This window comes from Panthera pardus, unplaced genomic scaffold (assembly GCF_024362965.1).
Source record: "Panthera pardus isolate Hobbes unplaced genomic scaffold, ASM2436296v1 HiC_scaffold_4, whole genome shotgun sequence".
Taxonomy (NCBI): Eukaryota; Metazoa; Chordata; class Mammalia; order Carnivora; family Felidae; genus Panthera; species Panthera pardus.
This window is the reverse complement of record NW_026526969.1, coordinates 2,159,040-2,185,180: the sequence shown is the minus strand read 5'-3', so window position 1 is coordinate 2,185,180 and position 26,141 is coordinate 2,159,040. Positions and strand designations below refer to the sequence as shown.

General features: G+C 50.6%; 1 protein-coding gene across 1 annotated transcript in view; it reads left to right on the top strand.

Annotated features, from left to right (window-relative positions):
* Positions 1–26,141, top strand: part of GALNT17 (polypeptide N-acetylgalactosaminyltransferase 17) — a 446,372-nt gene that overhangs the window by 224,761 nt on the left and 195,470 nt on the right. Inside the window, exons 4-5 of the mRNA XM_019421727.2 lie at positions 9,059–9,233; positions 15,159–15,356. Of these exons, the coding sequence (XP_019277272.1) occupies positions 9,059–9,233; positions 15,159–15,356 (373 nt within the window). The remainder of the gene's footprint in view (positions 1–9,058; positions 9,234–15,158; positions 15,357–26,141) is intronic.

The following is a 26,141-nucleotide window of genomic DNA, read 5'->3' as shown; positions in this document are numbered from 1 at the left end:
GAATAGCCTTTAAAACGCTTTCACACACAGCAAAAACATCTCTTTTTAATCTCCTCCATTCTTGCTGAAGTTTTCTGCTCCCGCCTCTTTTTTTTTTTTTTTTTTTATTCTTCCGTCCCATAGTCAGAAAATGCATTATTGAAGTCACAAAGCTGAGAGCTGCTCAGAGAGTAAAATATACATCATAGCTGCCTTCTGTGGTATTTCAGCATGCATTTTCACATGCTCGCTTTCTCTCCATGGCTGTTCGTAAAGGCCAGGATTTCAGAGACAGTGGAGAAGGGGCCGTGAGTCACTGCTGTCCCTTCAGGGTCTGGTGGGACAGTCTGGAGGAGCTCAGGGTTCAGCAGGTTCTTCTAGATGCTTCCCAGCCCTTTTGAGACTGTCCATCAGGCATGGGCTTGTTCTCTGGACAGGGCCGACCGGCATCCATGGACAGGTGCCTAGAAAGGCCAATGCATGTACCAAGCCCAGAGGGAGTGAATGGATGCTTCAGAGTTACAGAGAGGGCTAGTTCCAGGACAAACCTGGAGCCTCGACGGCCTTGCGTGAGGTGCAGTTCTATGTGAGCAGACGAACAGCGTCGGGTTTCACAGCCTCGCATCCACAGGAATCGGAGGCAGGATGACAGAGAGCACGGCCATGTCACTTACACTTACAGTCACTGTGTGACTTTCGGTAAGGACTTTACCCTCTCTGTGCCTCCTTTTCCCCACTCATAAAATGGGGATAATAACAGAGTCATCATGCGGGTAAAAAGAGTTGATCCAGCCGAAGTGGCTACGGCAGTACGTGCAACTTCGTTCGTGCCAAGAAGTGTTAAATGTTAAAGCAAAAATTGAAAACAAATAAATGTTAAAACCCAAGGGGAACACATCTGAATAGTGCCCGGGAGCATTTCGTGATTAGCTGACTCTCTCAGTCAGCTTGCTTAGCAGTTTCGGCATCTAGATGTTTCATTATAGATACGGACGAGCATAGTTTTTGAAATGTTTGAAAAGTCGTGATTATTAGTGAAAAGGAACTCTGCATCCGTGAACTCGGCCTGGCCAGGGTGTGCTAAACTCTGAAGCTAACGAAACTGATGTTTGGGGACCTCTCCCTGGCTCGGTCCCCCTGACAATGTGTTCACCCCAAAGCCCATGTGTTTTTGGAAAACGTATGAAAGAGAGATTTTCTTTTCCTGAAAGACGATCTTCCAAATTTTGCAAACTTTAGGTCCTCCAAAACCCAGATTTGTTTCTGGAACTTAATATCTCCATTTGACCAACGTGAAGCCCTTATATATAGTTCACGGCCAGGACAAGCGACCAGGTTTTTCCACCTTCCCTTTTTTAACTTTAAAGGTGATTTTTAAAAAAAATGCCTTATTTGGGGGCACCTGGGTGGCTCAGTCGGTTAAGCGTCCGACTTCGGCTCAGGTCACGATCTCACGGCTCAGGGGTTGGAGCCCCGCGTCCGGCCTGCTGCCGTCCGCAGAGTCTGCTTCAGATCCTCTGTCCCCCTCTTTCTCTGCCCCTTCCCCCTCTCAAAAATAAATCAAGATTTTTTAAAATCTCATAAAAAAAAAAAAAAGACACTGCAGAAATGTAGGGCATCGTGACTAATGGCTGCTAAAACCCTGTGTTGAAGACCGTGTTTTCTCCCTGAGTGATCTTAATGCCCCCAAGCGCAGTGAGCTGAAAGTTTTCATCAGGGATGGAGAGGAGGCTGGTGCCAGGGGATTCTAGGGGTATGACACCGATCCAAGGGCTGGGCCCTCTCCTCAGAGAGGCCAGAACCCCATTCACCGAGCCTGGAGTTGCTTTGGGAACAAGCTTCCAGCCAGATGACCCAAATGAGGGTTGGAAAAGCAAACTGGCAGCAAAATACAGAAGCAGATCTTCGGTGAGGCCAGGTGTTAACATTCACAGTGAAAACACCTCTCTTTCCCCAATTTCCAAGTTGAGTCCTGCTTGCACACCGAAAGGCCACATGCTGTGTGATTCCATTTTTATGAAACATCCAGAAGAGGTAGATTCCTAGAGATGGAAAGCAGATTAGTGGGTGCCAGAAGCTGAAGTGGGGATAGAAAGTGGAGAGGGACAGCTCAGTGGGTGCAGGGTTTACGTTTGGGGTCATGGAAAGTTCTAGAACCTGATAGTGGTGATGGTTGCACCACACCGTGAATGCGCAGAATGCTACTGAATCGAACACTTCAAAAATAAGCAAAATGGTCGATCTCATGTGCATGTTACTGTCATAAAAACAATGAAAAAGAATCCATCAGTGCTTTCAAGAAGTTTTGGGTTTGTGTGAGAATCGTCTGGGGTGCCGGTCAACCCTACTAATGCCAACTAAATGAGAAACTCTTCGGGTGTGCCTGGGGACCCGCATTTGCACAAGTTCCCGAGTGATTCCCTGGTAGGGACCCCATTCTAAGGAATGCTGGCTTTGAGGCAGGCGCTTTTTGGGTTTTTTTGCTCTTAATCGGAACATGCCATATGTGCTGTTTTCTCACCACAGCTGTCGCAACCCATGCATTGCCAGCTAGCGGCATGCCCAAAGCTCAGCAGCTGCTGGCAGGGAGATGCATTGGTTATAAGTGGCTGTGGTGGTGACAGTGGCACTGACGGTGGCAGATGTAATATTGGTAGAATTGTGGCACTCGTAGCGATAATGAGAGGAGTCATGGGAATGAGGCCAGAGTCCGGGAACACATGAGGTCCTCATCAAGGGACTGACGTAATTGTGAGGTCGCTCCGCGCAGGGGTGACCGGCAGTGGGGATCCAGTTTTGGAAAGACAGACCCTTGCCGTGTAGACTGAGGTCACCTTCAAGGAGCTCAGTCTTTCAGACGAGGCAAGAGAAGAAGGTTCGGGGAGGGAGAGAGGCAGAGATGGGCAGTGGCACCCCTGGGATTCTGGGACTTCTGCTCAGTTCGGATGAGTCCTGTTGCACACACAGGGACGGATTCATGCAGACAGCGTTGCAGAGGTGGTCGCCTCTAAGCCAGAGCCGCCCAAAGCGTATTCATCAGGAGGGTGGCAGCAATAGCCCTTGGGAACTTGTTAGAAATGCGAGTTGATGCAGGTCAACATTTGAGAGACGCTCATCTAAGCTTAGACTCATTCTCCTGTCGCCATTTTCTTGAGAATTAGAACATTCGGTAAGTCTCATCGCCAAGACATAATAACCGAGTGAGGGTTGAGAGGCACAGACGTGGCCCAGCCCTGGGCCACATGGCCACCTCCAAGTTTACATCTCTGTGGCACCGAGGTGTTCGGGAACAGGGAGAGATGGTCCGCAAGATCAACACTTGCTTCCGAGCAGGGCTTAGACACAGGACAGATGGTTTATTTTCTAATATCCCTGAAAGTGTGGGATCTAGATATAACTCTGTAATAATGTTTCCGCTGTAGTTCTCAGTCTTTATAACTTTCTTGTTGCCAATATGTACTCCTTAAGCCTGGATGACAGGTGCTGCTTTTACTGGTAAGAACAAGATTTATCTCTCTTCTGGTCCCTTCTGGTCACAGGCGGTGTCTGCTTCTTCCCTCTTGACCTCCCCAAATGCTATTTACTGAAACCTTAAGAAACACAAAGATTCCCAAATGACTCTGGACCAATTTAGTAGTGGATTTTATAACACTGGAAGGCAAACATTTATTTTCGCAGACATGAGGTTTGGTTTCTTTTCTCCGCGTTTGCTGGTGAGAAAAATAACGTGTAAAATGTTTTTCTTCCTGTTAGTATAATATCCAAACGTGGTTTCGTCTGTCAAGGATGATAAAGGATCTTAGGTGGTGGAGATGACATTTTTTAGCACTGTCAGGTTGGGGTCACCTTAGCATTGTCACCTTCCCCGGTGAGCCTGGGGCCTCGATTTTACTTGGTTAACTTGTGGGCTCTCTCGCTTTAAGGCGATTTCCGAATCTCAACACCCCAATGCCTCAGACTGTTAAAACTGTGTTCTTCCGGGATTAGTCTTTCTGGAACTCTCCTGAGCTCTCCTACTCATCCACTTCTCTTGATGCGAACCTATCCCTGCAGGGCACAGCTGTTTCCAGAAGGGAATTCCTTTTCCTCTCTGGTCCCGTCAGGAGCCTACTGTTTGTCGAGATCTCTGGGCCATTCTCAGCTCTCATTTTCTCGAGTGCATTTGACTTCCGTGACATTGGATGTTGGGTTACTCTTTGAGGATAAGAACTGTGTCATCCTCAGCCATGCAGGTACCCTGTATGTATTTGTGGAATGGGTACACGTGTCTTCCTCTTTGGAAACTCCACCCTCGACGGGATTCCGCCCCCGTGACGCTGTTCGAGCCAGCCTTGCTCCTTAGCTCTCCTTCCTGCCTCCTTAACGGGCATGTGTCCCAGAGTACTGTTCCAAGTCCTCGCTCCATCTCCTGGCATCTGCAGTCTCTCCTGTGGCATCATATCTCACCATTGCGTCCCCTACACTCTGTGCCTTTCTTGTCACCTCCGGGTCACTTGTTTGGTTCAACGGTCTACCCGAGTGTCTGCCGGCACCTCAGCCTGTCCCCGGGCTGTTCTACTTTTCTTCTTTATCTCTTTTTTAATTAGTGACATCTTCCCCGTCCCCCAGACACTAGTGATTCCGCGGTACCTAAGAAGACCGCTTCTACGCTTCTGTATTTCACTGCGTGTTTACGTATCCTGGGGTAGTTAGAACACATGTCCAAACCTTCCGCTTAACTCGAACACTACCTTCTTCATGGGCACCCCAACCAAAATACCGTCTCCCTCTTCGTAGCACTTCCTTCTGTGGCCATTTGTCTTGGGCCATCAACTCCAATTTTCTTGTCACACTGAATGCCGTCAGTTTTGGAACATCTCGCAGGTGCTTAACTAGACTGTAAGCGCCTGGGGGAAGCAAATTGTGTCTGAAGAGATTTTTAAAGGCAAGCGAGGGCACGAGCCACTACCTTCTGAAGTACAGAGCCACGTACGGGGACTGGGAAAAGAAGCCTGACCAGTGCCACTTGTTCCCGGATCCTGCTGTGATCCCCCAAAAGCCCATAGACCGACACTTCTGTTGCGTTTCGAACAACGTGTCCCCAAACCTTGTAAGTGAGGGTGGTGTCTACCCCTACGTAGACGACCCTCAGACTTCAAAATGCCATTGACTAGCTAGAAAGAGAAGCTGTCAGTCATGGGAAGTTATAAAATTGACCTCCATCGGTAATATTAATAGACCGATTATTGTTAGAAGTGACTTTTATTGAATGCTTACTACTAAGGATTAATGTGTTCATGTAGCATCTCATTTAACAGCCCTAGGGCCGTTACCAAGGCATTATCCCTCTATACTTTTCAAAGCCTTTTAATGCCCGTATCTCAGGAGCCTTGAGGTGTAGAAGCCAGTGGTCGTGAGTGACACTGTCCCGTCACTCTCTCCACCCTGGAGTCGTAGTCACAACCACTGAGCAAATGAGGAAACCCCTCGGCATTTGGACACAGTGACTGGCACGTATGGGAGCTGACACCCAGTTCCCAGGCAGAGCCACAGTGAGGTCCCAGGCAGCCAAAGGGTAACCGTGCCTGCGGGTCTCCTGGCAGGTGCTTAACACGCAGTGCTCAGAGCGTCCTCCCTGCACTTACGGAGATTCCCAGAATTCCTCCCACCGTGGGCCAATCCAAGCGAACGGGCCGGTCTCCCATTATACCTTTCTGTAGGCGCGGTGCCCACGCGGGATCCAGCGCCCTCCGTGGCACGTCCCTCCATCCCCTGCCCACCCACCTGGTACTCTCGAGGAGGACTGAAAAACCAAGAAGGCATGGCCCGCCCAACTTTCTTGCTAGAATTCTTGTTCCGAGAAGTGTAATTAACAGACAGGATGATCCAGCCAACATTCAGTCAATAGATGGTTTCTAGAAGCCGAGGACTCTTTGGGCACCCCAGTCCCATGTATTTGGTCATCTTCTCTCACTTACCGTGAGTGAAGAGGCAGAGGGTCCCCACAGCCCGGCTTCTCCACCAGCTCCCTCCCCAACCCTGGGGTGACGGCACGGATATTAGCAATACTGGTGAGACCAGTTGGTGAAGACGTCAACGCTAAGTAACTTGTTTTTTAAGTTTACTTATCTATTGAGAGACAGAGAGAGGGGGGAGAGAGCGCGGGTGGAGGAGGGGCAGGGAGAGAGTGAGAGGAGTCCCAAGCAGGCTCTGCGCTGTGAACACAGAGCCTGACGTGGGGCTTGAGCCCGTGAACGAGGAGATCGTGACCTGAGCCCGGACCAAGAGTCAGACGCCTAACCGACTGTGCCGCCCAGGTGCCCCAACAATAAATAACTTCTTGAGGGTGTGTGATGTGCCAAGCATGCACCAAGGAAGCCCTGTGCATTTTGAGCTGAGCGGTTCTCAAAGTGGTTCCCCATAGCACAGCATGGGCACCCCCCGGTCTTGTTAGAATCACAGATTCTCATGGCGCGCCCGGGTGGCCCCGTTGATCAAGCATACGGTTCTTGATTTCGGCTCGGCTCGTGATCTCAGGGCCCCCGAGATCAAGCCCTGCTCCAGGCTCTGCACTGACAATACGGAGCCCGCGTGGGATTCTCTCTCTCTCCTCCTCTTTCTGCTCCTCAGGCCCCCTGGGTGGCTCTGAAACCTCTCCATGTGCCCTCCACCACGTGGATGGAAAGAGGGAACATTCTTACTAACGCCGGCTACCTACTCAGGGTTGAGCAGATAATTACGCTATGCCAGCGATCATTCTAGGCATTCAGTCTCTCTCTCTCTTTTTTTGTTTCAAAGAAAGAGAGACGAGAGTGCACACTCAGGGGCAGGGGAGGGGCAGAGGGAGAGGGAGAGGGAGAGAGGGTCTCAAGCAGGCTCCACGGTGTCAGTGCAGATCCCGACACAGAGCCCGATCTAACAACCGCAGGATCATGACCTGAGCCGAAATCAAGAGTCAGACGCTCAAGCGGTGTGGCCACCGGGTGCCCTGGCATTCTGTCTACATTGACTGGTTCACTCCTCATCACCACCCTATGAGGTCCTTACTCTGATTATCATCGCCTTGTGCAGATGAGGAAATTGAGGCATGCACGGATCGGGTGACTCACCCAGGGACACTCAGGTGACAAATGGCAGCGCTAGGCTCTGAACCCCCGACGGTCTGACTCCAGTGTAAATACCCAAGTGCACGTTATGTCTCCTTAGAGGTTTCTGCCCCTTCCCCACTCAGGTTCCAATTTCCCTCCTTTCCAAACTAATACTCCCCTGTATCAGTTTTCTTGGGCTGCCATGACAAGGGACCACAGACTGGGGGGCTTAAGCAACAGAAATTTACTTTCTCACATTTCTGGAGGCGGCAAGTCCAAGATCAAGGTGTGGGCAGGGCTGGTGTCTCCTGAGGCCTCTCCCCTTGGCTTTCAGATGGCCACCTTCCCACTGTGTCCTCTGCGTGCATGGCCCCTGGTGGCTCCAAATCTCTTCTTACAGGAACACCGGTCAGATTGAATTAGGGCCATATTAACAACCTCATTAAATTCCTTTTTTTTTTTTTTTTTTTTTTTAGTGTTTATGTAGTTTTAGAGAGTATGAGCAGGGGAGGGATGGAGATCTGCCCTGTTAGCACAGAGCTTAAGGGGTTCGATCTCACGAACCATGAGATCATGACCTGAGCTGAAATCGAGAGTCGGACGCTTAACTGACTGAGCCACCCAGGTGCCCCCAACCTCACTTAAAATTAATCACCTCTTTAAAGTCCCTATCTGCAAGTATGATGATATTCCGAGGAAGTGGGGGTTAGGGCTTTGCCAGATGAATTTGGGGGGTCCACAGTTCAGCCCATATCGTTCCTGTGTCTCCACCATCCGTGCATTTGGCTGACAGGACGCATTCCGTGTCTCTGTGCCTTGGGGACTCTCTGGTTCCCATCCGTCTGCACACCCCGTGCTCTCTATTTCCTCCTGGGTCACATGACTGCATCCTTCCCAGGGAACAACAGCCGTGACCTAGAGAGCTCAGCCTCCACCTGTGCTCAAAAGTATGGCTCTAAGCCCCCCAAGGTGCCGTGTGTAATTAGGAAGAGAGACGTCTGTATGACGTCTATCAACACAACCTTTTGGGGTTTCTCTGGAGTGAAGTCAGGGGTAACTGTATCTCTTAAGGTATTGTTTGCGGACTGTTTGCATCAGAACCATCTGGACTGCTAGCAACCTCCAGCATGAGTCTCTCCAAGAGGGGGGATCCTTGCAGTGTGCCTGTCTCTGAATCCCCTGCCAGGCAGCCCCTCCCCGTCCCCCACCTGGTGACTCTCTGCACAGAGAGGCGTCAACCGCCCTGTCTGCGATGTCAGGCACCTTTGGCTGTGTCCCAGCTCCTCCCGTTTCTAGGTGTGTGACCTTGGGACAAGTTAGCCACCCTAATTGTGTTTCTTCATTGGCAAGGTGGAATTAATGGAATTAATCTAGCTACCTCCTAGGTTGGGGTAAGGATTAATTTAGATCATATAAAGAAAGCACTCTCCACCACCTGCTTGTTGCAGAAGGGAAAGCGTTCAGTTTCTGGTAGCATTACTCCTGCTGCCATGGCACTACCAGGAAAAGATTACTTTGTTATCCCAAGACCAAAGTAACAACCTTGTTAACTTTGCGTCTGATGTGTGACTGTGGGTTTGGACCACCCAGGCCATGTCCTATAAGAGCCAGTGTGTGTGTGCAAACGGGAAAACCCATACAGAAGTGGATAAACAGGACCCAGGGGACAGTAGGAGGGCAGGAACGCTGGCCTCGAAAGGAGGAAAGACCACCGAGAAAACAAGCCTCGAGAGACATCTGGTGGCCTGCGGCAGTCAGGATGTAACAGCCAGGCATGGATTCTGTCCAGCTGTCTACCTTGGATGCCGGGAGGACGTTGCCGTCCCGGGCCAGGGTGTCGGCAGTGTCTTCTGACTCTCAGGCTGCCTGAGTTGTCTTTTCTGCTAAGATCACCAGCGTGCCAACTCTTCCGCGTCTCCAGCCTTCCTGGAGATCTTGTTGGCATCACAGCGGGTTGGACACACATTTGAAGTGACACGGTTATGGACCTTCTTGCATTTTGTCATTTGTAGAGGAGCTGAAGGCCCCGCTGGAAGAGTACGTCCAGAAGCGCTACCCTGGGCTGGTGAAGGTGGTACGCAACCAAAAAAGAGAGGGCCTGATCCGAGCACGCATCGAGGGCTGGAAGGCGGCCACTGGCCAGGTCACTGGCTTCTTCGATGCCCACGTGGAATTCACAGCTGGCTGGTAGGTCACAAGCTGGACCCTGGGGGCACCCGGCACCTGCAGTAGGGTGGTCGGGAGGAGCTAGGATCTGGGAGGTGGAAACGTTGCCTGTTCCTTCTGGGGCTAGTAGAACAGTGGAGAAGGGTTGGTTGACAAAGAAGGTGAGAGCCATACTGTGGGATAAAACTGGGAAGCCGGGAGAAGTTTGCTGTCTACCCGCTTCTCCGTTGTTGTGGCCTCCACCAACCACCACCACCATCGTCATCAAAATACCCGGTGAAGGGGCGCCTGGGTGGCTCAGTCGGTTGGGCGGCCGACTTCGGCTCAGGTCATGATCTCGCGGTCCGTGAGTTCGAGCCCCGCGTCGGGCTCTGTGCTGACAGCTCAGAGCCTGGAGCCTGTTTTGGATTCTGTGTCTCCCTCTTTCTGACCTTCCCCCCCGCCCCCCGTTCATGCTCTGTCTCTCTCTGCCTCAAAAAAATAAATAAACGTTAAAAATAAAATAAAAAAAAAAAAAACCCGGTGAAAAGGACACACTAATTGGACAGAACTCGAGATGATCCTTGCCAAGGGGACGAGACAGCCATGTCTCTTCTCTTCTCCCACTTTGTTTGTTCCCTTTTCTGAGGAGGATGGTTGAGTGCTATTTGGAGGGAAGAGATCCATTTATAATTCCACCTACTCGGGTAAAGCCTCCTGGAACATAAGGGATTATCTTTAACATCATTCGGAGGAAGGGAAGGGTGGATCTCTGCAAATGTGGCCCCGATGGTTTCCCAGGTGAAAAGAACAATCTGGGAGAAACTAGGGGCCACCCAGAGAGGAGAAGACTTAGGACTGCAAGAATCGTGAAGCATCAGAATGCCCGAACCTTCAGTGGGCATGCTTACGGCTGAAAAGCACGGTCATGTGGCTGTGGCTGACTGCCCAATGGGAAACCGAGTCAGAGGTGAAATAACCCGGGTTCAGTTTGCTTACTTCCTAAGAAGCAGAGTCTTTAATTTCACAAACCCTGCTTGTAACCTGTGTTAACTCAGTGGCACCATCTTGAATATGATCTTGAACTTGATCTTGATCTTGAACTTGAATACCGTTCGTGGTACCAGATCGGAAGAGCCAGTGCCCCGTTACCCATTAAACATTACAAAATCTGTTCTTCTTCATTTGCAACACATCTCAGAATCCCTTAAGGGCCGGACCAAAGGAGAATGGCTATCACTTGGGCACGTGACGATCTGGACCCTGGGGTCACAGGTAACACTGGCCTGTTCAAGTGCACGTGGCTGTCCATTGCCGTCTCAGACACCAGTGTCCTGCCTGATTTTTCTGCCACCATTAGACCCTGGTGACACACAGCTGTAGGTTTGCAGCCCTGATCTCCTCTAAGCTTCAGGGTTGTTTATCTCTTAGAGTGATGGTTGTCAGAGTGTGGTTCCCCGGACCAGCAGTGCCATCGGGAACTTTCTGGAGAGGCAGAGTTGGGGGCTCCCCTCAGACCTGTGAAATCAGAAGCTCTGTGTGGGTCCAGCACTCTGTTTTAACCAGTGCTCCAGGGACCTGTGAGGCTCGCTCAGGTTTGAGAAGCGTTGAGCTGGAAGCCTTCTGAACAGAGGCCCTCGAATGTTCCATGTGGAACTTCTTGCCTTTATTTGCCACATCCTTGCCTCCCCGTTTCTTTTCTGTCAAAACTGGCGACTCTTCCCGCGTCCCTTTCATTGGCTCCTTCCCTCCCCATCACGTTACCCACCCGGTCAACCTCCAGCTGTGGCTGCTCTTCCCTTCCGTTTCGCCCATCTGCCCTTCTCCCTTGGCTTTGACCTCCGCTCGCCCATCCTCCATTTTCATCACCATGCCCCTAAACGAATAGCGGGCTGCCGGAATCCTCCTTTTGACGGATGTTTCCTGGATGCCTACCACTGTCCCAAACACTGTCCTAGGCTGGGGTTGGGGTCACCAGCTGTTCGGACTGGCCTAGTGCTGAGGGATTTCCCAAAACGCAGGACTTCTAGTGGTAAAACCAGAACAGTCCCGGGCAAACTGGGACAGTTGGTCACTCGGCTGGGGTTCAGAATCTGACAAGATTCGGTATCTGCCCTCAGGTAGTCTGTGAGAGCGAGGCCGTGGTCCTTCACACTCAGCTTCCACACATCCTCTGCATTCTGAGACCCAAGGAGGTCTTTGTTGTGACTTTAGGTACCTTGCTAAAGTCAACGGGATTGGTAATAGCGACTTTTATTTATTCAGGAAAAAAAAATTTTTTTTAATGTTTATTCATTTTTGAAAGACAGAGAGAGACGGAGCACAAGCAGGGGTGGGGCGGAGAGAGAGGGGGACACAGAATCTGAAGCAGGCTCCAGGCTCCAAGCTGTCAGGACAGAGCCCGACGCGGGGCTCGAACTCACCAGCGGTGAGATCATGACCCGAGCCGAAGTCAGACGCTTAACTGACTGAGCCACCCACGCGCCCCTGTAATAGCAACTTTTAAAACTGGCATCAGTTTTAGAATATTTGCTGAAACGTAGTTCAGAAAAGAATGGACATTTGGGTTCAGTGGCTTATAATTTGTAACTCTAAAATGGCTTAATTCTGTACGGATTACACACATGGCCATTTATGCCAAGTCCTTCCAAGACTAAGTACTTTTTGTTGAAGAAATTGGACTTTGTTCTCCCTTCTTGGAGGGCAACACTGATATTTAAGTTTTTAGAGCCTGTCACCTCATATACATAAAATGGAAATATGACTATAGGAGACAACGTAGGAAATGAGTAATCATGTATTTTATTTTATATGCCAGTCTGCTTTATGTGAAAATATTAGAGGTTTGAATCAGGACTTGTGGAAACTTAGAGCACTTAAGCTGTTCACCGTAAGGGGTAAAATAGGAATTGCTCAGGGGAGTGGTCTGCATTTGTTACTGGGCTCATAAACACCGTTCAGACAGCCACCTAAGGAAAACGGAAATTTTAAAACATAAGACCTGCAGATTAACAGCTGGTTGGAACGAGCGCTGGGTGTCGTGTGTAACCGACGGGCCACGGGGAATCTACCCCCAAAACCAAGGGCGCACTGCACACGCTGTTAGCCAGTTTGACAATGAATTCCATTAAAAAGATAAAATAAAATCTGCAGATTAGCAATCTGATCGTTGCTAAAGCGAGGCTGTTTTTGTTGATGGCTTTGAGGCAGCTCAGGTGGCACCCTGGATATGCTATAGTTCCCCCTGGGTTTTTTTTTTTTTTTCTAATATTTATCCATTTATTTTTAAGATGCAATGCATTGTCAAGTTAGCTAACCTACAGGGCACACTGTGGGCTCTTGGTTTTGGGGGCAGATTCCCGGGATTCATTGCTCGCTCCCTGTTTTTAAAATCCAGGAATTTCAGGGGCGCCTGGGTGGCTCAGTCGGTTGAGCGGCCGACTTCGGCTCAGGTCATGATCTCACGGTCCGTGAGTTCGAGCCCGGCGTCGGGCTCGGTGCTGACAGCTCAGAGCCTGGAGCCTGTTTCAGATTCTGTGTCTCCCTCTCTCTCTGCCCCTCCCCCGTTCATGCTCTGTCTCTCTCTGTCTCAAAAATAAATAAACGTTAAAAAAAATTTTTTTTAAAATCCAGGAATTTCAGTTATAGGTCTGGGGAACACGAAATAATTGTATTATTATCTAAAACCATGGCTAGGTGGTGGGCATTTCAGCCAGAGCATTTAGGGCCGCCCAAGGGTTTGAGTGACTGCTCCCCCTTCTCGGCACTGGGGTGGGACAGGGGGGTAAACAGGCCACACGGACACAGGATCGGCGACTGCTCCACATCGATGGTTAGTTGCTGAGCTTCACTGGAGATACGCTTCTGGCTGGAAACCGCAGAAATGGCAGAACGCAGACAATTTTAAAATCTCCCATACAAATCACTATTGAAATGAGAAACACATGTCCTAGCTCTGCAGTCTGACGTGGCAGGACGCGGGACCCCGTCTAGGACGTACCGTTCTTGCGGCTCAGGGAGAAGAGCCTTGGCCGCGGCTATTAAATGTTTCTGCACGATGTGACGTCATCTCTTCGGCTCATCGCCCATTGGCCAGAGTCGGTCCCATGTCCAAGCCGACCGTTCACGGGGTTGAGGGAGGGAGTGCGCCCCTCTGCGGGCCCGGTGGTAAAAAGCGGGGTGTCTCCAGTGAGGGGTGCGAATAACTGGGAACAGGTGCACCTTCCCTCGCGGACTGGGAGGTCCCCCTGTGCAGTTCCAGAAGCGTTAGAAGAACCAAGGTCTTCTACCCTAGTGCCCAGTAACCTTCACCGGAGTGCTTCTTTCCATATCCAGGCCACCAGACCAGCTGAAGGAAGCGTGGCCCAGCATAGGACACAGTGGAGCTTAAAGTTAGGGCGTGAAGCCAGCCCATCCAGCTTAGAAACCCGGCTTTGCCACCGGCTGGCCGTGTGGCCTGCGGCGAGCGACTTAACCTCTCTGGGCCTCAGTTTCCTGACTTGTCAACTGCTGCTCATAATCTCTGCTTCCCAGGACCGTTGTGAGATTTCCATCAGTCGGCTTGGCCTGCGTGGAATGTTTAGAATGGCACCTAGCATGTAGTAAGTGCTCCGTAAACATCAGCTACCATTAGCTCAGTAGGAGAAATAATGTGTGTTCAAGATCAGCAAAGACAACGTGTGGACAGAGTGACTTTTGACGAGGTGGAGGAGATGGGACAAGAGCTGAGAGGAAGGAGAGAGCTTTCCCTCCAGGAGAAATCAGGGGAGGCTTCTCGGGAGAGGCGGCACTCCATCTGGTAAGACTCCATCGGCAACTAGCCTTCCTGCCAGCGGCCAAGGGCATTCCCGGAGGAGAACGGCGTCGGCAGATGCTTGGAGGGGTGAAGCTCGGAAGCATATCTGAAAGCCGTGGCAAATCAGTCCCAGTTGGCTTCAGCCTGTATGGTGCGTGCGTAAGCAACGGAGGCAGTAAATGGCCCAGGGTATATTTTATTGCTCGTTTTAAATAGAAAGATGAGATGAGCCAACAGGTAATTCAATAGCTGAGAAATGAAAAGAGATGGGAGGCAGGGCAAGGGTTCTCATTATTCTTCCAAATAATGCAGAGGAATGGGATTTTCACTTGACTCTTTTCCAAAGCCTTAGCTCTGTTCGAAGCAGGGAGATTAATGCGCTGGCTTACGAGGGCCATCTTTTCTTTCTGGAACATGGGAAGCGGCCCTTTCCTACGTCTGCCTCGGAGACGCACACGAGCGGGGAAGTCTGACCATTTGCTTTCCCCTAAGTTAGCAGGGCTGCACCTTGGGCCTGGAACCAGGTCCCTGCCTGTCTCCCGCTGTAGCCCTGAGGGGACAGGCTAGCTGGGAGGCACGATTCTGCTTGCCTTTGCTTTTAATTAGTTCTCGCCTGCCATCGCTAACCAATTCAATTAGATCCCTTTTAAGAAATCAATTAAGTAATCAATTAAACCAACTGAAATAGTCACGCACACCGAGAAGCTAGCGAAATGCTTATTAAAACCAGGCCGTCCAGGGCAGAAGTGACCCATTTTGGGGAAGAAAATTCGGCTCCTGCAGAAGAAACAAGAAGCATCACCCGGAGCCCCGAGGGGGAGATGGAAACGCTAAACTCACTTGTAGCCGAGAAGGCCTTGCCTTGGCTCATGCTGTCAGCACAAAAGAGAGGCCTGGTGCTTTCCGGGGGGTACCCCCCAGATTCCGAAATCTTGCTCGGGGCCTCTCAGGCCGGGATCCCCCTTGGGCCAGGGCCCGAGCCGCCCTGCGTGCTTACAGCTGCACGACCCACCCGGGGCAGGTCACTCCCGTGCCTCAGTTTCCACCTGAGCCCCAGCTTCCCCGGGGCCCTCACTTCCCCGTTCCTTCTCCGTGGCGCCGGAGTCTGTGCCCGTTTGAGGGGTGGGCGCGCCTCAGGAGAGAGACTTAACTTCTACTTCTCTGTGTTGCAGGGCCGAGCCGGTTCTGTCCCGAATCCAGGAGAACCGGAAGCGAGTGATCCTCCCGTCCATCGACAACATCAAACAGGACACCTTCGAGGTGCAGCGCTACGAGAACTCGGCCCACGGCTACAGCTGGGAGCTGTGGTGCATGTACATCAGCCCCCCGAAAGACTGGTGGGACGCCGGAGACCCCTCTCTCCCCATCAGGTCTGTGGCGGGCAAGCTCTGGGAGCCGTCGCGTCCCCAGATCCCGGGGACACAGGAGCCCCGGGGGGGAGGGCGTCTAGGAGGGACCGCCTGGGGCAGACCGGCGGCCTACAGAAGCTGCTTTAGGACTTCAGGGTGTCTTCCCATCGTGGTTTTCTTGCTGAGGAAAGACACTGCTTCTTGAGCTTAAGTTTTCAAGGGCAGCTCAGCAGACGGCAGTACTGAGAGACTGGCACGATAGGAACGTTCCCCTCCCTTTATTCTCCCTTCGTTCTTCATGTCTGATGAGCTGTGCAGTTCGAGAGGCGTCCATTCCTGGAGCTTCCTCGTACCTGCAACCTTCCCTCTCCCCTTTTGCACGATGCAAGAATGCGTAGAAACGGACACTCTTTGTGTGACCCTGGGGCAGCTGGAGGGCCTTGGGCTGCTCCGCGTGACCCTCGCCCGGGTCCCACCCTGCTGCCCCCGGAGATGGGGAGACCAGTACCCCATGGCGCAGCCGTTGGGGGCTCGCCTCTAAAGGATGTTGAATGACGTGGGTTGACTTTGATGCCGTGTTCGTGCCCCGTGGCCGCTGTGGCAAATCTCTATCCGTGTGGTGGCAGGAAGCTCCGCAGATGTATTCCCTTCCATTCTGAAGGTCCGAAGTCCAAAATGAGCTTTACGGAGCTGGGCTCAAGACGTGTGCAGGGTGGAGGTCCTTCTGGAAGCCGTAGGGGAGAGTCCATTTTGTGCCAGCTTCTAGAGGCCCTCATTTCTCGGTTTGTGGCTCCGTCACATCCCTCTTCCTCCCCTACTGTCTTCGTCACATGCCCATCATCTCCCTTTGGCGTTCTTGCCTCCCTTGTGATGGCATTTATGGTCCGCGCGGATAATCTGAGCTAATCCCCCCGCCCAAGGTGAATCACGTCTGCGACGTCCTTTTTCCCATATAAGGTAACGTTTACAGGCGCCGGAGATTAGGGTGTGGATTTTTGGGGGGGGAGGGGGCATCGTTCAGCCCACCACAGATGCTCTGATTTTTAACCCAGATGATGCCCGGTTGTCGTGCGGTGTTTTCTGTGAGTGCCGCCCAAAGGCCAAACCCACTTGAAACTGTCACGGTTCTTTCTTACTTTAGAAGATGGGGAAGGGGAAGAGGCTTTCCTACCTTGGCTTGGTTTTAAGGCAGTGTTTGTTGGTATAAAGGGGGAGTTCCGGGGCGCCTGGGTGGCTCAGTCGGTTGGGCGTCCGACTTCGGCTCAGGTCATGATCTCACGGTTTGTGAGTTCGAGCCCCGCGTCGGGCTCTGTGCTGACAGCTCAGAGCCTGGAGCCTGTTTCGGATTCTGTCTCCCCCTCTCTGTGCCCCTCCCCTGCTCCTGCTCTGTCTCTGTCTTTCTCAAAAAATAAACATTAAAAAAAAATTTAAAAAAAAAGGGGGGGAGTACCAAGAAGGAATTGTGGAACAGGATGAGAAACTTCTCCCAAGTAGTCGTGAAGTTCTTACTTGTGGCATTTTAAATAACTAGGAAGCCTCATGTTCCTTTACTTTCCTGCCCAAATGGAAGCGTACAGAACTGATTGCATTAGAGTGGAGCTGCCCGTGGCAGATTTGTGCAACAGCCTGGTGATGTTTTGGGCCAGTAACTTCCTCCACCAGAGATGCCTTGTGACTCAGTTTCCATCCCAACCTAGACATTCAGTGTCCTTGTGCAATGCTTCGGGGGCCACACTCTTAGAATCCTTGCAGGTAATTATGTAGGCTCATCACTAAGGCGTTTTCTGAGAAGCAAAGCATAACCTTTGAGATAATTTCAGTTTAATGGGTGATATACCACCTCATATCCATTAGGATGGCGACTATCAAAGAAGTAAACAAAAGAGTAGAGTACAAGTGTTGGCAAGGATACGGAGAAATTGGAACCCCTGAGCTTTGCTCGTGGAAATACAAAACCACGTAGCTGCTATGGAAAACAGCGTGACGGTTCCTCAAAAAATTAAAAGTAGAATTACCATGTGGTAATTTTCACATCTGGGTACCTACCCCAAAGAGTTGAAAGGAGGCTCTCGAAGAGATATTTGCACGCCCGTGTTCACAGCAGCATTATTCACAATAGCCAAAAGGGGGAAATAACCCAGATGTCCACCAGCAGATGAATGGATGGATTCAATGTGGTCTACACCTACAGCAGAATATCATTCAGCCTTAAACAAGGAAGGAAATTCTGACACATGCTATGGCCTGGAGGAACCACGGGGACATTATGCCAAGTGAAATAGACCAGTTACCAAAGACGGATACTATACCTCATAGAAGGTACCTAGAACGGCCAAATTCATAGAGACGGGCAGCAGAAGGGGGGTTGCCAGGGGCTGGGGAGAAGACAGGACGGGGAGTTGTTATTTAATGGTTATACAATTTCACTTTTGCAAGATGAAAAGCGTTCTGGAAACTGGTTGCACGATAACTTGAATGCAATCAACACTACTGAACGGAACACAAAGGGTGCTTCATCCCTGACCCACAGGGAGGCTGACCTCCAGCCATGACCGATAAGAGAATGGAGGTGTGACGGTGGTGTTAGCCACACAAGAGGGAAAGAAGCGGGTGCATCCTAACGCTGTAACATGCCCTGAAAACCTAGCTATCCCCCATGGACGAAAGGCGCTAGGCAAAAATGTAGCTTGTATTTAATGAGTTATGGTAACATTAACAGATGATTAATATGCACTTAAAAGAGACTCAGGAAAATAGAGTTGTGATCACGAGTCATTAATATTACATGTATCTCTGATGCCCAAAACAGAACCCAATACCGATGATCTCTTTTTAATGTAGCCTAACTTACGAAATGCTTAATTTGTTAATAGTTGATGGGGATACTTAATTGTAGGAAGGAATTCTTATGGCCCTTCTGATGCTGTTAGGCAGATACGATGTGATTTCTTAAATGTTGGGACGTGGTGGCTTCCCCCTCCCCACTGTGATTCTAATATTTTAATAGTAATGATTTTATTCTGGCGAAGGATGGAACGAGGAGAACATTTTGGCAATCCAAATGGCATTAGACTGGATGAGGCCGTGGATACTGAATCTTCCCAGCAGACAACAATAACGTAGGAGATTTTTTTCCATTAAGAAAATGTACATCCTTCATTTTGCTTCTTTCCCTTTTTCATATTTGTTTGTTTTGTTTTGTGTTTTCTCCTGCCTGGTAAACAGTTTATTTCCCAAGTTTCGGGCAAGGAGAGAGCACAGGTGCCATGAAAGAGAGCAGAGTCCCAGTGTATGAGGGGGCGGGGAGGTGGGGACTGAAGAGAAGGCTCACCAATAAGGAGGCAGCTGCTCTTAGCCCCGCCCTGGGGGATGGTGCTGGGCTGGGGGATGGGGACACAGGCTGGCTTTTGTCAGGTCCTCAGACTTTTTTTCAATTAAAAAAAAATTTTTTTTAATGTTTATTTTTCAGACAGAGAAACAGAGCACAAGTGGGAGAGGGGCAGAGGGAGAGGGGGAGACACAGAATCTGAAGCAGGCTCCAGGCTCTGAGCTGTCAGCACAGAGCCCGACGCGGGGCGTGAGACCATGACCTGAGCCAAAGTCGGACGCTTAACTGCCTGAGCCACGCAGGTGCCCCCGGGTCCTCAGACTTTTAAGAGAGAACACAAATCCAGATCATTGCATGAAATCTTCTGACTTCTAAATGTTGGCCAAAAAAATGCCTCTTCTTCAAAGCTCTGGGAGACCTGTATCATTCCCGGGACAGCTGTGGTCCATGCTTCTCACGCTGGGAGCTGTGGGCACCGCATGACTGGGGGATTTGGGGACAGTGTTACCCAGAGTTTTAGAGCTTGAGTTAAGCCGTGCGAGGTCCCGCTGTCACCTCCAGTATGTCGCTGCTGAGGTTCTCCAGTGAAAGACCTTGAGGGGCCATGAGCCAACTCTCGCCTCTCAGAGGAGGGTCTCAAATCTGTCTTGAGCCCCGATTTTTCTCCAAAGTGCCATCAAGTCCAATGTCACATCAGTAACCTATCATCAGACCAGCAGATTTTAAACGTTTTCGTGTCAAAGGCCTCTTGGATCATCTAATGAAAGGCGTAGATCGTATCAGCCCCGAACACGTACAAGCGGACAGAACTTTGCGTGCAGTTTCATGCAGTTTGTGAATGCCTTAATGATCGACAGGGCTTTTATTAAGAACCACTGCTAGGTGTTTCCACTTGGCTCTCCCAGTTGGAGAGCCTCTCTTTACCGTTCTTTATCACCCACGGGACTATATGCTTTAGGAAGCCAGGACTGTGACTGGTTCACAGTTGTATCCCCAGTGCCTAATTACTCCCTTGGAACTTAGTAGGTTTGCTGGAAATCTATAACGAATGAATGAATGGATGAGTGACATCTGAGGCTCCGAAGAGCGATCAGGGCTAGCGATTAGGTAGAGAGAGAGATTGCCCAGAGGTCCCTTAGAGAAAGACAAGGAGAGCCCCAATATTTGTGGGATGGAGGGAACCTACGTAAGAGCAACCAGCAAGTGATGATGAATGGTCAGAGAGGTAGGAGGATGATCCGTGGAGTCCAAGACTTAAGACCAAGAAGACCGGAAGCACCATCGGGTTTAAGGGGTCCATTCATCACAGCCTTGGTGAAACCATTTTAAGGGACTCTTGGAGTCTGAAGCCAGTTGGCCGTGTATGGAGGAATGAATGGGATATGGAGGAGTGGGGGGGTTGAGAGCAGATTATGCTTTTGAGATGTTTGGGGTAGACTCAGAGAGGTGAGGCATAGAAACATAGGCATACCCACCTATGGAGGTGGGTAAAGATCAAGTGATGTGTAGTTTGTTTATTTATTTACTTATTTTTAAAACGTTTATTTGTTTATGAGACAGAGAGAGTGAACAGGAGAGGGGCAGAGAGAGAGAGAGAATCCCAAACAGACTCTGCACCGTCATCTCAGAGCGCCACGCAGGGCTCGAACTCACCAACCGTGACATCACGACCTGAGCCAAAATCAAGAGTCAGGCGCTTAACTGACTGAGCCACCCGAGCACCCCTCTTCGTTCTTTTTTATAGTGACTTTTCATCATGACCACCTTTAAAGTGGCCGCAGGCCAGCATTCCTTCTGCGTCCCGTATCTGGTTTCCAGGATTCACACACCTTAGTCCTGCATGGGAGGGGAGAGGTGACTTCCCCCCACACAAGGCTCCCTCTACTTCACAGGCCACTCTTCCTTTGCTAAGCCCGAGTCAGGCGGCAGTGAGGGTGTTTCTTGTTGCCAGAAGCACTCACCGCCGGGCTTGGGGACAGATGGTAGGATCCCCATTCGCTCCAGGGAGCACTTCACTCCAGGGAGCCTCTTCTGACACAGTCCTCTTCCTAAACTCCACTTGCTCGTCAGCTGTTTCTTGAACTTCCTGCTTGATCTCCTTGAATATGACATCTGTTGTCTGAACATCCTCTTCCCGAATGAGGACGCGAAGAGTGCTATTTTAACACGGTACGAACAGTTGAGGGCACCGAGCAAGGGGAGGGAAGGTCTGAAGGCATCGGAAGGAGGCAGGGGGGCTGGTTGGGAACGAAGGACCCCGCAGAGCGGCGAGGGGGTCAGGTCCAGGACACGAACCGTGGTTTGGTCTTGAAGAGAAGAACAGTGAGCTCATGCTTTGTGACCCACATTTTCTTCAGGAAAGAGGAGGAGAAATCATCCTTAAAGAGTGAGAGCTAGGCGGGGTGCCTGGGTGGCTCAGTCGGTTAAGCCTCCGACTTCCGCTCGGGTCATGATCTTGCGGCTCGTGAGTTCAAGCCCAGTGTCGGGCTCTGTGCTGACAGCTCAGAGCCAGGAGCCTGCTTCGGATTCTGTGCCTCCCAATCTCTTTGCCCCTCACCCCGCTCAGGCTCTGTCTCAAAAATAAATATAAACATTAAAAAAAAATTACAAAAAGGGTGAGAGCTAGGCCTTGCATGGGGGTTACAGGAAAGCAATAAAGCTTCTGGAATGATTTCCGGAAGGAATAGGAATGGGCGAGCCGACCAAGAACAGAGACGTCATTGACGGCGGTCTTGAGGGTCCAGGAATATACATTCACCAAACTTTCCGTGAGAATTCCCTGACAAAAAAAGCTACTGTGAATTCAGTTGTCCTTTGATATAAGCTTGAATTTTATGATCGATAACATTAGGCACATACGTGTGAAAAATAGTAGCAAAAATAAGGACGCGGGGACATCACCCATGTAGCCTGGAGGCACCTGGGTTGGGTACACCATGAATTCGTGGAAGCCTAGCTTAACTCAGCAGTCTTCAGAGATGTGTCGCTCACAGCTTGGGAAGTGCTGATCTTTACACTTCTTTCCAGCTGTAAAATCCCGTGCCTTTTACCAGCCGGCAAGGGTCCGAGGTGTCACCAGAGAGGGGACGTTTTACAGCACATTGCTTCCAGGGCACTGTCTGGGGCTGAGTCAGGCACCCTCTGTGAGGTGTCAGTCGTGCCTTCCTGCTCTGGGTTAGGTCACCCTACAATTAGTGGCATTGCTCATTAATACCTAATTCAGGCCGATGATTAATAATTAGCAATCTTAAAGCCAACGTATAATTTGATAATAATTACAAGGTATAGGAGCCATTAGAGGCTGTTAGATTCTTAGTTGAAAGGGCTGGCCTGGGTACGCGTGGTTGCCGGTGTCTCAAATTCTGTACACAAATGTATATAAAGGAGAAGGGTTTTATTTATTTTTTCCCTCCCTAGAGGAAGATGACTGGCTTACACAAGGGGGAAATCCTCACGTGAAGAATCAGATTTTCCTAGACTTTTAAATAGAGAGATCTTCCCTGTGCACCAGCAGATATGTTTTAGGAATCAGTTGTGTGCTCAGCGTTGTAGGAACTTCTGGGGGGACGGTGTTGGTAAATGACATGATCCTCCTGAAGGAGATCATAGGCTGATTGGAGACACAGGACCCAAGTGCACACAATTGCCCTTCGGCATCGGTGAGTGTGCATTTATGGGAGGAAAGGAACTTTGTGAGAGGGGTGGATGGGGGAGCTCATAGACACCATAGCTAATGTTGGAATTTTCTACGCGCCAGGCATTAATCATACGCTGTACGCATTGCATTTTACACATTTTACACGTCGCGGTTTCCATTTACGGCTGATACTAGCCCTTGGAGGTAAGTATTAGTATGGTCTCCACTTCACAGGCAGGGCTGCTAAAGCACGAGGGCAAGCACTTTGCCCAAGGTCACACACTCAGTAGGGCATGAAGCTGGGATTCCGGTCCGGTTACCCAGAGTCCACACTCTTGCCCATTGTGCTGTCTGTCCTGGGAAAGACGTGACCTTCTGGACCTTGCAACCTGGCACGGTAGACGGGAGACAACACAGTTAGAGGCCCGGTGGTGAAAATGGGTGTGTTTGGGGACCCGCAAACCTCAGGAAAGCAGTGATGCTCGCGATTACCGATTTGTTACAGCCAAAGGGTACAGATGAAAATCGGGAAAGGGACCAGATGCATAGGACGGTGTCCAGGAGAAACCAGGTGCAAGCTGCTGGACATCCTCTCCCATGGAGTTGTGTGGACAGTACTCCGTGTCCCAGCGGTGAGACGTCACAGCGGGTGTGAGGCATGGTCAGCCAGGGAAGTTCACCTGAGCCTTAGCTTGCAAGGTCTTTAGTGGGGGGTCGGTCATGGAGCGCCGTGTGACTAACCTCGGCTACGCGGTCTCCAGCTCCCCACGCCCGGAGCTTAAACTAGCACGGTCCAGGGCTTCAGGCAGGCAGAATCACTCTTATCAGGCAGGACGTCTCAAGGCTTTGTTAGTTACCTCCCTGGGCCCTGGGAAGAGCCAGTTCTTTCTTTGGAAGGTGCAAGGTTTGGGCAACCCAAGTCCACTGGGTTAACCATTTGCCTCACCACGAGCTTGGGTATTTTGGGTACGGTGAGGAAGCTAAAGGTAGGGAATGTGCGTTAAAAAGGAGAGGAAAGACGGGGGACCATGTAGATCAAAACAGGAAGTCCGCTTGATGGAGGGTTCTAAAAACCAAACAGGGGAGGCCAGACTCGATCCAGTGGTCCAATGAGGTCGATTAAAGATGGGTAAAACACTAATCGGGGAGACAAGAAGCGTAAGAGCAGTTGTCTAGGCCTGGGGAAGGGACAGGGAGAGGAGAGACTGATGAGGAGTCCAGGGCTTTCGGGGGGAGTGATAAAAATGCCCTAAAATTGATTCTGGAGACGATTGCGCAACTCTGTGAACATGCCGAGCGCTGTTGAATTGCGCACTTTAAATAGATGAATTGAATGGAATGTGAATTCCACCTTAGGAGCTGATGGCCATCAGCAGATGGCCAATCTTGCAACAAGATGAAGACAGTTGGGTATTAACTCGTGCCTCCTCGTCTTGTGTGGTCCCCCTTAAGGGGGAAGTGGCAGGGCAGCACCGAGCACAGCGGGCAATTAAACTGGGGTCACATCCCAGAGCAGCAGAATCTGTCACGGCCGAGTCGCAAGCAGGGATTCAGAAAACGAGGCACAACCTGGGCAGAAGGTGACCGTCTCACTGAGCCAGGGCCTCGTCTTGTTGACCCACCTGGACTGTGTATATGATGCTGGCCGTCCTGCAGCCTGTGTGGACAAGGACAAATTAAAGACCACGGTGCTTAGGACTTCCCTTGGGAAGCCCTTCCCTAGGAAAGGAGAGTCATAAAAGGAATCTAGCTCCAGGGCCATCTGAAGTCTGTCCCAGTTGAGGAAGAGAAAAATCACAATGGAAGAGTTCTACCTTCCTTTCCTGCCTTGCAGTTTCCCAGTAACAGAGGACTGACCTGTTCGATTTTGCCACCAACAGGGTCTGTGTCATTAGGCCGGTCACCCCTCCTCTGTAGATGAGCTTTTCATTTTCTCATCCCTAAACCATGTAAAGCGTGTAAAGGTGTTTTCCCCAAGAGGAGAAAATTTCCATAACACAGCTTTGGGCTCCTCTGATGAAAAGCACTCATTGATGTTCTCATGATCTGGCAGGAGGTGTTGTAGGTAATCAGTTTCAGTGAGGAGTTTTACTACAGAAGCAAGACGTGAGGCATTTCACAGTTAAAAATAACAACCCTCCACAAAACTCGGCTTGCTTTCCTCAGGGGCCAGTCCTGGAGGAGCCCAGTGAGTTGACAGAAGGCGTTGGTTTGGTCAATCCTGGTCAGCCGTGGGGTTTTACACCCCTCTGCAGGAAGCATTGTTCCGAATATAATCAGGCCTAGGGGTTGGCTCCTCTTTGCTTCGTGAACCTTCGTGGATTCCTCCTGTGTCTAAACCTCTGTTCAGAGCAGAATAGAGGCTACTCCACCTGGGCTTCGGTCCTTTGCAAATTCATCCATGCTTGCACATTTTTGAGACCCCCAACAAGAATGGAGTGAATGAAAACGATCGCTGGAGAAGCCGTGAGTGGGTGCTTGTCCTGTGAGAGTATCCAGGGGAGGACATGGCCACTTCTTTACAGAATTTGCTGTGTGGTCAGATGCTTAGCTGGAAAGAATGTCTAGTAGTGATCGCAGTTGATGGGGACTGTGAGGACACAGCAGCATCCTCAACTTCGTCCCTTCCTGGGAAAACGGCAGGTACACCCACGGGGAAACAGAGGACGGCACACATCTGCTCTGCCCAGCCATCCCCCGGTGACCGCGGCCTTCTCGCGGTGCTCAGAGCTAGGAGCGAGCGCGCGTCAATGACTCCGTGTGTCTGCAGCACGATGGGATGGAGAAAACATCGCCCAGGGTCCCAAGACCTGTTTGGGGGCCAGATTTGACCACCGGCTTTGAGCCTCCGTTTACTTCTCTGCAAAAGGGCTAGATGTGCTGCAGACCCATTCGACGGGACCTCGGACCAGCTGCTGTACCTCTCTGCTCCTTAGACTCTTCAGTAGTAAATGGGGGTAATAATCTCTTTTTTGGTCCATTCGTACAACTCTGAATGGTTATGAATGATTATGACAAATGACCTGCTCATTGGATTAGCCCTAGTCGGTATCCTACGAACGGAGCAGAGTCCTGAGCGCTAACAAAAGAAGTGACAATTTCAACGAAAGCGTTTTTGCCCAGAAAGAGAAGAGTCCCACGGCCTTCAAGTCGGTCCCTTCCGGGAGGCTGTTCATTATAAAACAGAAGTGTGCTTGCATGTTGGTGAACACACTGGTCTTGGGTGAAATAAATGGTCTTTCTTGACATCACCTACGTACCCTCAACACCAGCCTGGGTAGATCAATTCTTATCTTGGCATGACGGGCTGATATCGCTGCTGGTTGCCTTGCTTTTGGAAGCAAGATTCCCAGGCAGTGCCCTGGAGCCAGAGCAAGGCTTTGCAGGGTAACCGTTCTCCGTGATGACAAGCAGAGACCTGCCTCCATCAACCAACATGTGTTATGACAGCTCATAGCAGCCAGCAGGTAAATCTGAATAATGCTGGGAAGGCTTTCCTCCCCCCTTGCAAAGAGGCTCAGTGTGCTGGGCTGCCAGAGAGCAGATAAGTTTCATTTGAAACGTAAAGGCTTTAAAAATAGAAGATGCTTTGCCTCTGAGTCAAATGCCCGGTTCCTGCATTATTGCCGGACATAAATAGGGGCTCAGCGGTACCGTTAATTTTCCAGATTGATCTGGCGGGCCTTCAGATCGGTTGCAGTTGGAGAGGTGTGACTGCGGAAGGAGCGGGGAGGGGTAGGCTGCAGCCATTATTTTGGTAGCTTTAATCCCCCTTTTCTAGATGACTCCAGAATGTGCCATCTTCTGGCCTAGGTTTTCCTTCTCCTGCCCGTTTCCTGCA